Below are 16,895 nucleotides of genomic sequence, written 5' to 3' on the forward strand. Positions count from 1 at the left end.
GAAAGTTAACATTTTAAACCTTAATAAAAAAATCGATACAGGGCTTTAGAATATCGATACAGTATCGGGAAATGAAATATCGCGATATTTCAGTGTATCAATATTTTCTTACACCCCTAGTATTTTTGTATTTGAGCCATGCTGACTATCAGAAAACAATAAAGAAACCCACAGGTGAACACTGTGTTTGCAAACTTTATTTTGGTTAGGGGGAATGTTTGTGCAAGACATTTTAATTCCTGAAGGTTAGGCAAAAGTGGAATATCACATTTTCAGACAGTAGAGAAATAAACCCCTCCACCACCGTTCAGAACACAGTCGTTATAATCAGAGACAAATTACATCGGAGCAAAATCAAATCTAGAGCGAGTCGTCGGGCAAATAAAAATACATTTAAATAATGTCATCAGTTCCTTTAAACGATGGGCTACGATGTGCTTCAGTAGATTAAATCCTTGCAGTGCAAACTGACCTCCTGTGCTACCATGAAACACAAACCCCAAATTTAAAAAAGACTTTTTGAAATTTAAAAAAAAAGTGTGCTGTGAGGACCAGAACCACCCGCTCTAGATTTGTTTTTAACGCTTGGTTCACATATTTGCATCCTACTTCACAAGGTTTCCTTTAACCGCCATCACCAGATTGTTGCTTATTGTTGGAAGGTTTGGTTCAAGTTTGGGTGGGGGGGGTGTCAGCGGTCAGGGGGGGCGCCGGGTCACTTTGGTCAGTGAGTCAGCAGCAAACAGTCGATGCAGCCCGATTGTGTCAGGGAGTCGTGGCACACCTTCAGGACTTCAGTCCCATGACACAGTATCAGTAGTTACACTAAGTAGCTTGGTCCCCCCCACCCAACACACACAAACACACACACACTTACTCAGACACCCCACATCAAAGATTCACTTTGTGGACCTTTTGTCAGCATGCACACCTGTGTGCAAGTACCCAAGCTTAACACACACACACACACACACACACACACACGCGTGCACACACACACTCTTCTCCATACTAAAGCCCAGTGGAGGCACTTCATATGAAACTGTAGAACCTGACTGTAATGAGGCAGTTCACAACTCCTTTAGTGTTTTCACTTGTCTGATGTTGGGGAACCCAAACGGGCTCAGAGGGTCACGTTTTGTTGTTTTTTTAAATCACTCACCCACTTTGAATACTGGTCAGTTATTTACAGAAGAATCTCTCAATATGGCTGAACACAAACTCGCCCCGTGTTCATCAAATAAATACAACCCTTTTTCCAATGATACATCCTCATTATTATTATTATTATTTAAAGACACACGAATCATGGTAGTGTGTGTTGATTAGATTCAGCAGCAGCTTCCAGGGACAGGCACGTTAAAAACGAGAGGCGGGACGAGACAAATAAACTGCCACCAACACCAAAATAAAGGTGCTTGCTTTAATTTGAAGATGACATTTTACTTTGCCGTTCTTCCTCCCTTTTATTAACCTGTACTGTTTATCTGGTGAAGTTGAAAGAGCTTGCGTTTTATTAAAAAAAAACTACTTCCTGCATGAACACCTATGGCTTCAGGAGGCAAAGTTCCACAGAAAATAAAATAAATTAAAAACTACACCAGGTTGTTTATGAAGTAAACCAAAAAAGAAAATAAATATTTTAAAAGAACTGCTACCTAAATACCTATTCATTATTCTAAACGCTATGATTTTTACTTTCTTTAAAAACATCTTAAATCCTCGACGTAACATTTCAGACAACAGGATGAGTGATTTATCGACGGGCATAAGTGGCGTTACCGTGATAATTCCATGTAAGGCAAAATCATCCGTTCATCCAAATAACCCCCATCTACAGTTTGAGTAAGCACTCTCTCACAATAAAGGCATATTAATCCTGACTAAGAAGCTCAGTTACACAGTATAAATAAGTATTGAGTAGAATATAACATGGCATTTAAGGCTTTTTTCCCCCCAGAAGGCCTGAGGACAGTAAATCAACCTGAAGGAAAAAAACGAATAAACGAAGGTGACGGGTCGATTCATGCTAGTTATGTTTGAAATAATGTCCTGGAATAAATGTTTTATAGATACCACAAATAAAACTGAGTGGTGCCAGATAAACAGGTCACAAAAAGCCACAATAAAAAATGTCCACATCACATTTGTGTTACAGCAGAAAAGTGGTGATGAAACTCGTCGGGAGCGAGGCGGGAAATGAAGCCTTTTCCCTGCTTTTCGCACACAAACACACACCGTTCCAACAACAGGACGCCTTCCGGTTCACATTGACTATAAATACGGGCCAGTAAGAGTCTCTGCTCCTCGTGCCGAACGCTAAAACATTTACAAATAATTTCTCACAATTCAAGTAGGGCAAGCTACAAATCGATGACGACGAAACAGAAAATAGAATAAAACGTCTATTTTAAAAGCAATTCATGAAGTATTACCTCCCCCCACAAAAAGAGGAGGTAATTTTTAAAACTAAACTCTCAGATGTGGCGATGTGATGATGACTCACACTCAGACCCGGCAACAAGCAGCTCCTCGGTCCAGAAGCTTCCAGAGACTCATTGCATAAATATGTAACCTTCAAACGGGTCAGAACCTGCAGAGGTTAGAACTGCAACGAAACACCAGGACACCATAAAGTCTGCCTTCAGGTGGTTGTAAGGCCACAAGTGCCGATAAAAGTTGTCAACCGAAGGAAAGCATTGTGACAATCGTGAGACAAACACGATAAAAGCTACAGATTCAGGAGCAGTGATGAAGGGAATTAAATTCTAATGAAATAAAACCTTCATTTTTAAACAAAGGTACAGCGTGGCTTCAGACCTGAGGAATACTAGAAAACATCACAGCCTTGTGGGTTTTTCCAAATGAAGCTCGTTCCTTTCCTTTAAAAAACAAAAACCTCTTGTTCAGGGAGGAGCTGGACCGAGAGGTGCACAGATCAATCCATCACCGGGTCCAATCCAGCTCTGAAGCAATAACATCTACCTGATCGCTGAAAGAACACAACAGAAACTGAAAGTGCTAATCAAGAAGACAAATGAGGAATAAACAGGTTTTAATGGTAGCCTGGGTGGTGGACACTCCCACTGCTGCCGGGCTCCTTAACCTGGCCCATAGCAGACCTGTGCATCTTTTGGATCATATCCAGGTTCTGATCCTGTAAGCTGGGCAGGTGGAAGTCCTCGTTTAAGAAATCCACCCGCTGCATCAGCTTCGACTGGCCGGGGGGTCCTTCTTTCCCCGGCCGGTATTTTGCCCCCGGGATGCGATTTGTGGAGGCGGCCTGGCCTCCCTGGTAGGCCGCCGGGAGGTCCTGAACATTTCCATTGTTCCCAGCGGTGGTGGGGATGCCGCTCCATGGGGGCTGCATGTAGTGCCCGTTAGCATACGATGCTGCGGGGCAGGTCACAGTGGGGGACGGGTGGGTCTTCTCAGTGGGATGTTTCAGAGGGAAGCCCTGGGCGGCGTTGGGGAGCTTGTGGGCATAGCTGAGGTTTTGAGATGGAAACGCACACTCAATGGGAGGCTCCATCCTTGGGTTTTTGCAGGGGTGGACTCCTTCGGGGGGCTGCTGCATGTGGGCCAGTTGATGCTGAGCCCAGGAGCGTTGCTGCTGCAGCTGCTGCAGCTGCTGCAGCTGTTGTTGTTTCTGTTGGTGTAAGTGGTGCTGCAGCTGCACCTTCTCGCTGTCTGCGTGAAAGGCAGCCGCGCTGTTAGGAGCGGCTGCAGCAGGCTGCGAGTGGAGCGTGCCGCCGGGGGTCTGAGCGGCAGCTTTGTCCGGATGCCCCCCCATGAGGCAGCTGGAGCCGTTGCCCAGACCCGAGTGCTGAGAGGACACCCGAGAGCTGGCGTTGATCAACAGGTTGCGGCTGATGGGGCTGGGGTTCGCGATCTGGCCCTCGCAGACCGAGGTGGCGCCCATGCCGGCCCGAGCCTGGCACAGCTGGTTGATCTGTTGCACGATGCTGCTCAGGTCACCCACACGGTTCTGGTACAGGCTGGCCGCCATGGACAGCGGTATGGTGGAGGTAGATACTGTTACGTTTGGAGGCGAGTCCACGTCGGGCAGCTTCCGCGATCCGTACTGTCCCGTCGGGGGCTGCTGGAGGCTGCTGGACACAGTGGCGGGGCCTGTAGGCACGGCGTGGGGAAGAGCCTGCAAGCTGACGAGCCCCTGGGGGTGTGGCCCCCCATCAGACAGGTGGCGCAAATCCTGAGTCACTCCCTGCTGAGTCAGTGCAGCTTGTGGAGGAGCCGTCGGGTGCTTCAGTGTCTGCACATGAGAAAGATGCTGCTGTGGCAGGACTGACGCACAGGACTGACCCTGCTGCTGCTGCAGGGCCTGGCTGTGAGACTGACCCTGCTGCTGCTGCAGGGCCTGGCTGTGAGACTGACCCTGCTGCTGCTGCAGGGCCTGGCTGAGAGACTGACCCTGCTGCTGCTGCAGGGCCTGGCTGTGAGGCAGGCTCTGCTGCCTCTGCAGAGCCTGGGGGTGAGCCAATCTCTGAACCTGGGTCATGCTCTGCTGCCGCTGTAGTGCTTCAGAGTGGGCCATGCCCCTCTGCTGTAAAGCATGTGGGTGATGGTGCTGCAGAGCCATGGGTTGAGTCATAGTCTGGTGCTGTATTGCCTGCGAGTGGACCATCCCCTGCTTCTGGGCGGCCGGCTGGGAGGGGCCGGCTAAGTGAGGAGCAGCATGAGGAAGATTTAAAGTGCTTTGAGCAGCGTACGGCCCGCTTTGAGGGTTCATGGCTGACTTTTGTTGCTGCCGAGTGCGACTGTTGTGTGATTCTTTGACAAAAGTCTTGATAGGTGCACGGAGGACAGCCAGCAGGCCCCCTCTGGTGGTGACCTGAGAAGCGTAGGGACTGTGACGCTGGCTGGACAGGGACGTGTCGAGCCCGTTGACTGTGCGACGGATGTGCTTCCTCTGAGGAACTTTGACACTGTTGGGGAAGATCTGGATGGTCAAAGGGTTGTTGGCAACTTTCTTAGCATAGGCATCCAACTCTGCTGGGGTTGGATAGATGGCAGATCGCATCTTCTGTGTAGTTTCCCCTTAAATGTGGACAGAGTCAGAGATTAGACGGCACAATACAATACAACAGATAGTTTCCACAAAACTGGGCCAGAAGCTAGTTAAACAGGAAGCTAACCATTTTGATAGTGGTTCAAAGGATAATTATCATTAAAAAGCTATGAAGGAAAGATTTGTTGTTATTGAGATACGAGGAGGACAAAGAATAAATACATGCAGAGCTGGACTCTCAGTCATGCAACATCAATGTTGTAAATTATTTAATCCCCCAAAACAGTGTCGACACTATGAAAGAACCACGATCTTTAAAGTCTTTGGACTCTTTCAACCAAAGTAACGGTGGTTTGAGATGTGAGGACAGTAAATCTGAAGAACCAAACTGATTACAGGCTGGCTAACAGTTGTTTCATCCATGAATGTAACTTCCATATTTGATTCAGATGTAATTAGGACTGGGCGATATGCTCCCCCAAAAATCTAATTTTTTTTCATTCCAAATTCGATTTTAATCGATTTTACTTCCCACTTAAAGAAGTGCCTCTGTTTCAGGTGTCAAAAACAAATTTGTTGTTCTCCTGCTTTTTGTAGCAAGAGCCTTCAAACAGTGTTTGCAGTGAGGTATTCGTTGCTCCAAGTCCTCTGTGGATGAATATATAAAGTTCACACGAGAGGATGTAAAAAATGGCAGGTTGGCGTTCCTGGATTGCGATGTCTCGGTTTCGGATGGAGGACGGTTGGAAACTGGCGTGTATCGTAAGCCCACCCACACAGACCAATATTTGRGTTTTGACTCCCACCACCCACTGGAACACAAGTTAGGAGTGATCAGGACTCTGTACCYCAGAGCAGACAGTGTCCCTACAAACCCAGGAGCCAGGSAGAAAGAGAAATCACACACACGACAGGCCCTGGAGCAGTGTGGTTATCCTGACTGGGCTTTCCTGAAAGCAGACAGGAAACACAGACTGGACTCCATGCAACCTTCAGGTGAAAATGAAGACCCCAAACCCAGACCCAAACCAGTGGTTATTCCGTATGTTACGGGTGTTTTGGAGAAACTGAGACATTTATTTTCTAAACATGATGTCCCAGTGGCTTTCAAACCCCAAAACACATTACGGCAAAGGCTGGTTCACCCCAAAGGTCCGGTGCCCCGGCACAAACAGAGCAATGTTGTATATGCTGTTAAGTGCCAGGAGGACTGCGACCAGTTATACATCGGGGAAACAAAGCAGCCACTGTTCAAGAGGCCTCCGTTTTCAGTTGTCCCCCTCCTACTGTGCTGCAATTGCCAGTATCACTCCAACCCGTTAACAATAGGTGTTAATTAGGTGTCAACGATAGCCATGTGATGTGAGTATCAGTCACATGGAGGCAGTGCTTAAAAGCCTGAATTTTGCCTGAAACTCTCAGACTGAAGAAGTCTCTTGGAGGAGAGACGAAACGTTTCATTAGAGAAGAACCCGTCCAGAATACCTTTACAATTTTTTTCTTTTTGATTTTTTACCTGGATTACTGAGATGCATTAGGACTCCAAGTCCGAGGTTACAAAACCTAACCAGTTCCAGAAAACTGAAGAAAAGGTGCCTTTGTTGAGAAGTAGGTCCTCTTTGCTAGCTGCTGTATTGTCATGTTGTGTACCAAGTGTCTTGAGGGACAGGTGGGGTGACCTCTGAACTACAGAAGCCCCAAAGAGTGCACTGGTGGTGTGGGGAAAAAAATCTCGATTTTCCCAAAATAAAATCTTTAGAAATGGCAAATTCGAATTAATCGATTAAATCAATTTATCACCCAACCCTAGATGTAATACTACATTAGTATTCTGTATTCTGACTGTATTTTGGCTTTGTCCTGTTGTGTCTGTCTATTGTACAGCACTTTGGTTGTCCTTGTGCTGTTTAAAGTGCTTTTTAATAAAAATGCTAAGCTAAGGTTCTTCTTCCATGAAGCAGCTCTGTTGTCCTCCATCCATATTTTCAGTTACAGGCTGAGTCATTTCTACCTTCTCCTCTCTGTCAACGCTCTCTGGTTTCATTTAAAAGAGTCGATCATCAGATATTGTCCAAGATTAACCTTCAGGGTGGATATAGCTCGCTAGCAGCCTCTCACCGAGGACCTATCCACGTCATCATTTACTCAGAATGCTTTGTGTGTAAATAAAATGGCCCGTCCATGTTAAAATATATTTTTAAAAATTTACAAAACTAAACAGCCTACAGTATTTTTACAGTCTTTATTTTACAGTTATATGTTTATCGAACAAAGTCTAATGTTACAACTAATCATGGATCGCTTTAATATCTTATTGTAACTAAACTTTCTGCAGCTAAGTTGCTTAACTTACATTCTTCAGTCAGTGATAAATTTCCAAACTAAGTCATATGGAAATAAATAAATAAATAAACTCTTAACGTAAAATTAAAATAAAACCTTTGTTGTTTTTGTTTTTCTGTTTAATTGACGACTCTGAGTTGTGGAACACAGTCGGCTGCGTAGGATACTCAGATGCAGCCAATGTTTTCAGGGTTTTGTCAGCTGCATTTGTCGGCTGCATGAGTAGGCACCTACGAATCAGGACAGCCTACGGCGTGGGGCAGTGACGTAAGCAGCCAATGTCAGCTGCAACCCAAGAATTAAGACACAGCCACTGTCTGAGCTCTATTAGTAAAAATGATCAAGTTAAACCCATTTTTGTTTACTAAGATCAATTAGCTGTGGTGGACATCTTAAAATGAGTCGATTCAAAGTTAATTAGTTGTAGATCTAATGATTACTTTGTGAATTTCTTTAAAATACATCCAGTGCTTAATGAGATATTTTGCTAACAGATGATTACAAGTACTTACATTTCTGAAGTCCAGTGTTCATCTGCGTGCGAGGAAGAAATCTGAAGGTAGGGTCACCTGATGCTGGCAAACAAGCCAGCATGTCACTTTACCGCTACTGCTGCATTGGACAGGCTCCTCTCATCATACTGGAAACAAACAGAGCAAGCAGGAATCAGCCGCAGACAGTCACTCACATGTGGTGTGAAATGACTTCCCTCTGACAGATTTTTTACATCCTGCTCAGTCTGACCTTTTGCAAATTGCAGCTTGTAATAAACTGAAATGACTGTGTAAAAGCATTCTGTGTGCACACGGTAGTCAGTAAACAGCCAACATGGAGATAATAAAAACCTTTTTTTTCAAGAACAAAGTAACAAATAAAGCAGCATGATGGCGGGATGCGAGCCAACAAGCTTCCATATTCAAACCCAGCAGTTCATGCCCAAATTTAATTAGTTTCAGATAAAAACTGAAGCGCTGGGTCTGAATCAAAATGTATACGGCTCTGTTAAAAGAGCACTTTACGGAACTGCTTAAAATATATTTCCAGAGATGTGCAAGAGCCTCTCCTTTTTTACGTTTCATTCATCCAATCACTGCAATCTACTGCAATAATTCATCACCCATTTGCACACTATGATTCATCACTTATTCACTTCCCGTGCTGAGACGCATGTAAAAGCTTTATGGCTGAACGTATTAAAGGCTTTTTGGATTCAGCTGAAAAATGTGTGTGGGCATTTATCCAAAGCCCCCTTTCTTCCATTTTCTTTCACTTAAGCAATAAAACAACAGTTATTTGAATCACAGAGAGGAAGAAGTGGAGTGACGGTTGTCAAAATGAAAAAAATTAAATGTTGTGTTCTGTTGTGGGCATAGAGCTGGACTCAGCAGGAACTGTAGCTGAGGGGAGGACCCTGAAGAAGCTGCTGACCAAACTGGACAACACCCAGCATCATCTGTGAAGCAGGATCATCAGGCAAAGGAGTGTGTTCCGTGACAGACTGCCGACACCACCATGTGAAACAGAAAGTCCTAACAACTCATCCATAAAAGCCTTATAACTCCTCCCAGCTGTGACTACAGCATGGAGAGAATAAAAAAAATGAAGGTTAAAGTGATTATTTAAGGTTAAGGACTTCATATAATAAGATGCCACTGGATTATTAGTGAATTTCCCTCTGGGATCTGACAGATTTATAATGCGACATTTTGAGCAGAAGGCCATCAATCATTCATGACGTCATTCTCTGTAAAACCTTCGCTTTAATCCCTGAACACGTTTAAATAGCCTGAGTTATCATTGAGAACAGCTAACCAACGTTAGCCACATTATTATACACAGGATTAATGTTGTAGATTCAAATAGCTAGCTAACACTGATGTCGATCTATTAAATTCAGTTTAGCCTACTCCCATTCTTAAGCATAAACAATGTGACGATATTCGATCAAATTAAATCAAAAATGATAAAAGTATATCGACCGAAAGGTTACTTCGAGTCAACAAGCACAATAAGCAGCTTCTTTGTGCTTGTTGTGACCAGGCCAAGTGCTTAGCTTCAACTTTTCATTGACAGAAAAAACAGCGGCGACGCCTTTTTTAAAGATTATCATACTTACTCCTCACCAAGCTAGGAGTTGGGAAACTTCATTTTGTCAGGTTATATTACTGACAGCCTTAAATAAAAAAAAACAAGAAACCATCCTCCGTCTAGCTGCTCCTCCGTGCTGCTGTCTAGCTACGGCAGCAACATTTTACTGAGCATGCGCAGAGAGGGAAGGACCCCAGCACCCAGCAGAGCGCCTGATCAAAAAGTCAACAGTGTTTATTATTGTTATTTTATTTTATTTTTATTGACAACATCGAATCAGTTTATTTAACAGTATATCAAACCTAACGTAAATATGTACAATTTTAGCACACACACAAAGTTAAATTTTTGCTTTGTTATTTTAATATAAAGAGTCTTGTATGGAACATTAAAATATGTCAACAAATGATATTTTCTAAAAATGTAATAAATGCATTATGGAAACTTACACTTTATACACTTATGCCAAATTAAAAATAAACATATCACTAAAAAAATCAAACTTGTGACCATTATCAATGTTTGTAAAATATTTTGATTTATTTTTCATTTTGTTTATGTGTTATTCTAAGCTTTTGTGTGTTGTTAGTTCTTAGTGTTTTTCAATGTTATTTAGTTTTTTTAGATTAAACTAACATCCAGCAACAAACAGATGAAAACTTGTTCATTAATCATGTTCATTGTTGCACAAATAAAATGAATAAAATATAAATTGTATAAATATATATAAGATATGTGAAAAAATATTTTGAAAACTAGCAGTGTAGTGGAGATTTGATTGTCCTCCATTTTCTAAGAGAGCATTAATTACAGGTTATTTCAAGAAATAAAAAAAAGCTTCCATTAAAAAAAAAAAAAGATTTGGAGCTAGAGAACGTGGTTTTGCTGCTGTTGGTGTCGACGACTCCAAATCCTCTCCATAAGCTGATTTATGTTCCACGGAGTCCCTAAAGGGTTAAACATCAACTTCTTAACAACATTAGTGGAAATAAACTTTAAATGTGTGGACTGTAGTCCTACCAGGAGATTCAGCTTCAGCTTGTCCTTCCATTACAGGATTCACAGGGTCTTCATTCAGCTTTACTCCAACATCAGACCTCCATTTTTTCCAATTCTTTTCAGTCACCCTGAAGAAAAAAGAGTCAGTGATCATGTGTCACTTTGGAAAAGCTTCACGAGACAAAACATGTGACAGAGCTTCATACAGAACATACTGAGGAGAAAACTCAGTTTTTATTTAACAAATCCTTTGTTTTTAAGGGTCTCCATGAGATCTTTGCACAATCTTTAATAAAACTAACACTAATGTTTTTAATTTTTTACATTTAAATTTCACCTCAAACACCAGGAATTAGATTTTTTTTGTTAAGTATCATGTATACAATCATGTAAATAAAAATTTATATTTTAAGGTTTTACGTTTCAAGAGATACCAATATAACTGAGGAACAAAAACACTTTCTGGTTCTTAACATTAGGAAAATAAAACTCCAGATTTAAAAAAATATTTTTTTTTTATTATTTTATAGTTTATGTTCTGATGATAAAATAAGTCACATGAGTGACTTATTTTATGTGTGACTGGACTGGACACAAATCGGTGTTATCTGGATCCTGAATCTCCTGATGCAGGACAGGTATCCTGCATCTTTAAGCTGTTTCAGATTCTGCAGAAGCCTGTTAAGCCTGCTTGTTTCCATCAGGCGTGTCAAAAAGATGCAGGATCGTGGCCCTGCAGGACCAGGTTTGGAGGAGGACACTGTTTTGTTCCTACCTAACAAATCTTCGACATCTGTCCTGGGTTTTTCCTAAGCAGATGATCTCCGACCCTCTGGACTGCAGCTTACGCTTCAGACACCTGGGAAGGTCCTGCTCCATGTCCAAAATCGTGAAGGCTCTCTGAGGACATAATTCAACCGGTTTGCAAAAGTGATTTAAGCATGTCAAGTTTTGTTTTTATTTTGATCCTCCATCCTGAGCAGCACATTGGTGACAGTGGAGAGGGAAAAACTCCCTTTGAACAGGAAGAAACCTCCAGCAGAACCAGAACCATCAGCCTCGACCAGCTGGGTTTGAAACTAGAACATTTCTGAAAAGACTGATTATTTTAAATGCAGCTATTGTCCAAACTGAATACAACAAGAAAAGGAAAGAGAACTGTTAAATCTGAAACGTTGAAGGTGATGTCAGTCACTTATGGTAACTACAAACCTGCACTGAAAAAATAACTTGTAAGATTTACTAGAAAAAAATCCTTGTAACAATTTGCACTATCGTTTGTTAAGCTAAATTTAAATGCTACAAATTCATGTAATATTTACTCATCATTATCTAGTAAAAGTTATTAAGAATAGAGTTAAAGAGTTGTGAATAAATCAGGTAAATTTTACTTAATTTGATCAATTAGATTAAGTAAAATTTACCTGATTTATTCAAAAATCTATAACTATATTCTTAATAAATTTTACTAGATAATGATGAGTAAATATTACATGAGTTTGTAGCATTTAAATTTACTTAACAAACAAACAATAGTGCAAATTTTTACGAAAGATTTTTAAAGTAAATCTTACAAGTTTTTTATAACAGTGCACATGCATCAAACACACTATTGTAGCATGACATCTCACAGTTACAGATAAAGGTGTAGCTCATGTTGTAGTTCAAGACTTCACCACCAGGTGGGTGGTGGTGGTTGTTGTTGTTGTTGTTTTGAAGAACCTTTATTGGATTCTTCTTCATGAACAACACAGACAAAGTGAAACTCACAGGTCTTATTAATGACTAGGCCTACCACTCTCACTTATGGTTACTTCTGATGAACAGTTTAACACAAGTTAACAAATAATGAACACACAAATTAGAGTAACAACAGACTAAATGCTGAAAGAACAATTTTAAACAATTCCCTAAAATGATTTAACAACAACAAACATGAATCCTACCCATAATCCTCCACTGCAGTCACATGACAAACAGCCAAACACAGCAGAATGCTACAATATGCATTCCCTGTTCCCTGACAACTAAATATTACCCACATTATGCCATCAAACTATTGCACACCAACAAATGTATTCAAGCAAAAGAAACCAGACAACTTATGTTTTATTTTGACCATGTCTTGTCCTCTCCTTGAAAAGTGAAGCAAGGGAATGAGGAGCAGCAGCCTTTGTGTGTGCATGCACTTTCAGTTTTAGCCCAGAAGAGTAGAAGTTACTGTTTATGTGCTGTCCAGAAAAAGCACTTAAACATTACTGGTAAAATAATATTAGCATTTACTTTTTTTGTACATTAATATTGATATATAATATAATGCATATTGTTTATTTAGTAAATTCTAGTGGTTTAGAGATTTTGATTTTTTTTTGTAAAATTTAAAAGAATAATTAAATAAATGTTACTACACCCAAAAGTTTGTTTTTTCAATGTGTGTTTGTCACTCCCTGCAAACTTGAGAGAGGCAGACAGAAGGAGCCTTAAACAAACAGTGGGGGGTTTAAAAAAAACATGAGTTGAGTCACAAATGGACCCTGAACATCAAAGAACTCTAATGGTCATACATGTGAATTTATGGTTTTACTGTGTTTTATGTAGGAGATACCAAAAAATAAAAAGGATTCTTCATTTTAGGTTTTAGAGAAAAAAAAAACTTTGAGGTTAAATGTAGCTAAAATGTGTGAAAGTCCTGCAGCAGAGAGACATGCTGAGTGATAAAAGACAAAAAAAAAAAAAAAACCACTTATTGTTGATTTTTAATCTGTATGACCAAAAAAAGTTGAGGAAATAAGATGCTTGTTTGCAAAGATTTTATGGTTTTTTTAGACATTTAAAAGTAAAAGTCTATAAAAAACATAAAAATGAGCTGGGTTTGGTTTTCTCGTTTCACTAAAATCCCAAATGTATAACATTTGTTTTTCTCATGCAGTTATTTTGTGAATTTCCTTTTCCACATAATTAGCTTTATTTTTTTATGATTTGAAAGCAGTGCGACAAGCTAAAGGACAAATCTGCAGGCGTTCCTACCTGCAGGTTCCAGATGGTCTCGCTTTGCTCAGAGATCTTTTGGACCGTGTTGCCCATCAGAGCGATGAGCATGTTGAGCATCAGGATGTAGGTGAGAGCGATGTACGAGATGAGCAGGACGTTAAACACTTCCTTGTACTGGACGTGGTCGGTAAATTCCAGATCTCCCATTCCGATCGTGAACTTGAACAATTCCAGCATCGTGAAACGGATGTCACTGTAACTGGGCTTCCTGCACGTGAACGTTTGAACGTTCAGACTCCATTCTTGTGCCACAGTGTCATTTTTCATAATCACGGGTGAGTCAACCATCAGAGTAACAACAGCTGCAGGTGAAAAAATAAAATAAAATTCAGGTTGGAAGCTGTAAACTTTATATTTTGTTGACTGAATCTATAAATCGAAGTTTTACCAGCAGAAAATCCAAAATGCAAGATGCTGTAGACACACAGAAAGTGTAGGAGGTCACCCAGGATCATCTGAAGAGAAAAGAAAACTGTAAACAAGATCAGAGTTTCGCTCAAACATCTTGGACTCTTACTCTTTGCATCATGACGTTGTAAATCCCCAGCTGCCTGGATCCTCTTGTGTAATACAGAACATTGATCCAGGCCAGCGCCAGAGAGATGGCCAGGGGCCCGACATATTCCCTCAGCCCAATGAAGTACAGCAAGGCAGCAACCAGGAGGAGGACTGCCTGCAGGAAACTGAAAACAGATATAGCTGTATCTCAACTCTAATACTACACCAGGTTACTTGTTGTTGGGACATAGAACTTAGTAAAAGCAGCTTAACCTTTGCTACAGACATGGTTGACCCAAATTAACCATTTAGAGTCCTGGTTCTCAACTCGGCAAAGAAACGACTTTCAGTTTTTTGTTACATTTTAAGCTGCCGGACTCAAATTTGTTTTGTGTGCCTCCACACCTGTCTCTGTATGCCTTCTCGTTCATATTCTTTGTTTAGAATTTGCTATAAAACTGACAAAAAAAATGAATCCAGTCAATAAATAGTTATTTAGTTCTATGTTATCACGCTTTATCTATTGGTTTTATTGCTGCTACCAGTAAATGGTCATGCCGTGTCATGATATGTAATTGTGCATGTCATGCCATTTCATTTCATGTCATATCAACTAAATTCATCTCGTCATGTCAACTAATCACCTCATGTCAAGTTATCCCTACTAATCTCATTTCACATCATCTTAGTTGATTTGTCATTTCATTTCAACTAATTGCATCTCAAATCATTGCTACTTTTATCACTTCATGTCAACAAATCTCATCTCATGCCACGTTATGTCAACTGTCTTCTCATCTTGTCATGTTATTTCAACTAATCTCACATCAATCATTTCAACTAATGTCATCTCATGTCACGTTATCTCTACTAAACTCATCTTATGTCAAGTTATCACAACTAATGTCATCTCATGTCAAGTTAATTCAACTAATCTCACCTCATGTCAAGTTAGCGCAACTAATCTAATCTTATGTCAAGTTATCTCTACTAAACTCATCTTATGTCAAGGTATCTCAACTAATCTCATCCCATGTCAAGTTAGCTTTACTAAACTCGTCTCATGTCAAGTTCAACTAAACTCACCTTATGTCAAGTTAACTCAACTAATTTCATCTCATGTCAAGTTATCTCTACTAAATTCATCTTATGTCAAGGTATCTCAACTAATCTCATTTGTCAAGTTATCTCAACTAATCTCATCTCATGTCAAATTATCTCTGCTAAACTCATATTATGTCAAGTTATCTCTACTAAACTCATCTCATGTCAAGGTATCTCAACAAATCTCATCTCATGTCAAGTCAGCTTTAATAAACTCATCTCATGACAAGTTATTCCAACTATTCTCACCTCATGTCAAGGTATCTCAACTAATCTCATCTGTCAGGTTACCTCAACTAATCTCATTTTATGTCAAATTAGCTTAACTAATCTCACCTCATGTCAACTTATCCCAACTAATCTCATCTCATGTCAAGCTATCTCAACTAACCTAAGTTAGCTCTACTAAACTCACCTAATGTCAAGTTAGCTCAACTAATCTCATCTCATGTCAAGTTATCTCAACTAATCTCATCTTATGTCAAGTTATCTTAACTAATCTCATCTCATATTAGGTTAGCTCAACTAATCTCATATCATGTCACGTTAACTCAACAAATCTCATGTCATCTCAACTAATTGCATATCAAATCAGGTCATCGCAACTAATCTCACTCCATGTCATGTCCATATCATACCATCTTATGATATGGTATCTCAACTAATCTTATCTCATGTGAAGTTATCTCATCTAATCTCATGTCATGTTATCAAACTAATCACATCTCATATCATGTCATTTCAGCTACTACTCTCATCTTGTCCTGTCAACTAATCTCATCCCATGCCATGTCCTTGTCATGCCATCTCATGGCATGCTGTGTCTCATCTCATCTCGTCTCGTCTCGTCTCAATACATTTAATTGACGTTTCTGACCAGAAGCATCTAAGCTGTGAGTTTTTCTTTTTTTTTCCTTTTTTATCTTCAGAATAAAAACTTACAACAGAATTTCACTGAATCCATCAGTAAACAGAGCTCTAATGTTTGGAGGGTTTCGTTTGAAGATCTTAATCTAAAGATACAAAAATCAGACATATTAACACAACGAAGTTGAACTTGTTCATGTGTGATTTATTAGCTGAATGTCTCACCGTCTTATAGAGAAACCAGACAGCTCCGAGGAGACTGATGATCTCACCGACACATCGGAGGTGGTCATCTGGAGGGGTTTCTATCGGAAATGGTGGCTGTGGGTAAAAAAGATTTGGAGTCTCATAAAGATGGTAACACATTGTTTATGGATAGATTATGTAATTACATCCACGTCTCTGCCTTACCTGTCCGTCCCTCCTGTAGAAAGCCACAGTGGTGAAGATGGTCAGGTAAATCAAATAAATCCCCAAATTCATGAGGAATAATTTGGAAGCAAATCTCTGCCATTTATCACGAAGAAGGCTGCGCAGAGGTTCGATCTGGAGCATCTCAGGACGGTTCTAAAACACGAACACAGTTTAGATCCTTCAGTTAAAGAAAATAAGATGCTGTGATGCATTATGAGATCATAAATTAGTGTCAAACAGCAGACAATTCAACATGCAAGGTAACTGATTACATTGACATATTTACAATGTAATACTTTGACACTTAAGGTTGAAATAATAATTTATTAAAGCAGAACACAGCTAGGCCAGGCTGTTTTACACTCACCGGCCACTTTATTAGGTACACCACGCTAGTGACGAGTTGGACCCCCTTTTGCCTTCAGAACTGCCTCAATTCTTCGTGGCATAGATTCAACAAGGTGCTGGAAGCATTCCTCAGAGATTTTGGTCCATATTGACA

General features: G+C 40.6%; 2 protein-coding genes across 3 annotated transcripts in view; both read right to left on the bottom strand.

Annotated features, from left to right (window-relative positions):
* Positions 1 to 177: 177 nt before the first annotated feature.
* LOC106522756 (protein FAM222B) lies at positions 178 to 9,674 on the bottom strand. Of its 2 annotated transcripts, none has more exons than XM_014015907.1 (3): positions 9,496 to 9,674; positions 7,885 to 8,012; positions 178 to 5,058 (listed from the first exon to the last, which is right to left on the bottom strand). In XM_014015907.1, the coding sequence occupies exons 2-3, from the start codon at positions 7,964 to 7,966 to the stop codon at positions 3,056 to 3,058; spliced, it is 2,085 nt and encodes a 694-aa protein (XP_013871361.1). In that variant the 5' UTR covers positions 7,967 to 8,012; positions 9,496 to 9,674; the 3' UTR covers positions 178 to 3,055. The 2 variants fall into 2 exon arrangements, with proteins under 2 accessions (XP_013871361.1, XP_013871359.1); XM_014015905.1 differs by having other exon boundaries at positions 9,489 to 9,674.
* A 29-nt stretch (positions 9,675 to 9,703) lies between these two features.
* Positions 9,704 to 16,895, bottom strand: part of LOC106522754 (transient receptor potential cation channel subfamily V member 1) — a 13,538-nt gene continuing 6,346 nt past the window's right edge. Inside the window, exons 7-15 of the mRNA XM_014015903.1 lie at positions 16,391 to 16,546; positions 16,205 to 16,300; positions 16,055 to 16,125; positions 14,028 to 14,193; positions 13,899 to 13,965; positions 13,487 to 13,812; positions 11,235 to 11,359; positions 10,481 to 10,587; positions 9,704 to 10,407 (exon numbers count right to left, since the gene is read on the bottom strand). Coding sequence (XP_013871357.1) covers positions 10,328 to 10,407; positions 10,481 to 10,587; positions 11,235 to 11,359; positions 13,487 to 13,812; positions 13,899 to 13,965; positions 14,028 to 14,193; positions 16,055 to 16,125; positions 16,205 to 16,300; positions 16,391 to 16,546 — 1,194 coding nt within the window. The 3' untranslated portion in view covers positions 9,704 to 10,327. The remainder of the gene's footprint in view (positions 10,408 to 10,480; positions 10,588 to 11,234; positions 11,360 to 13,486; positions 13,813 to 13,898; positions 13,966 to 14,027; positions 14,194 to 16,054; positions 16,126 to 16,204; positions 16,301 to 16,390; positions 16,547 to 16,895) is intronic.

This window comes from Austrofundulus limnaeus, unplaced genomic scaffold, assembly GCF_001266775.1.
Source record: "Austrofundulus limnaeus strain Quisiro unplaced genomic scaffold, Austrofundulus_limnaeus-1.0 Scaffold136, whole genome shotgun sequence".
NCBI lineage: Eukaryota > Metazoa > Chordata > Actinopteri > Cyprinodontiformes > Rivulidae > Austrofundulus > Austrofundulus limnaeus.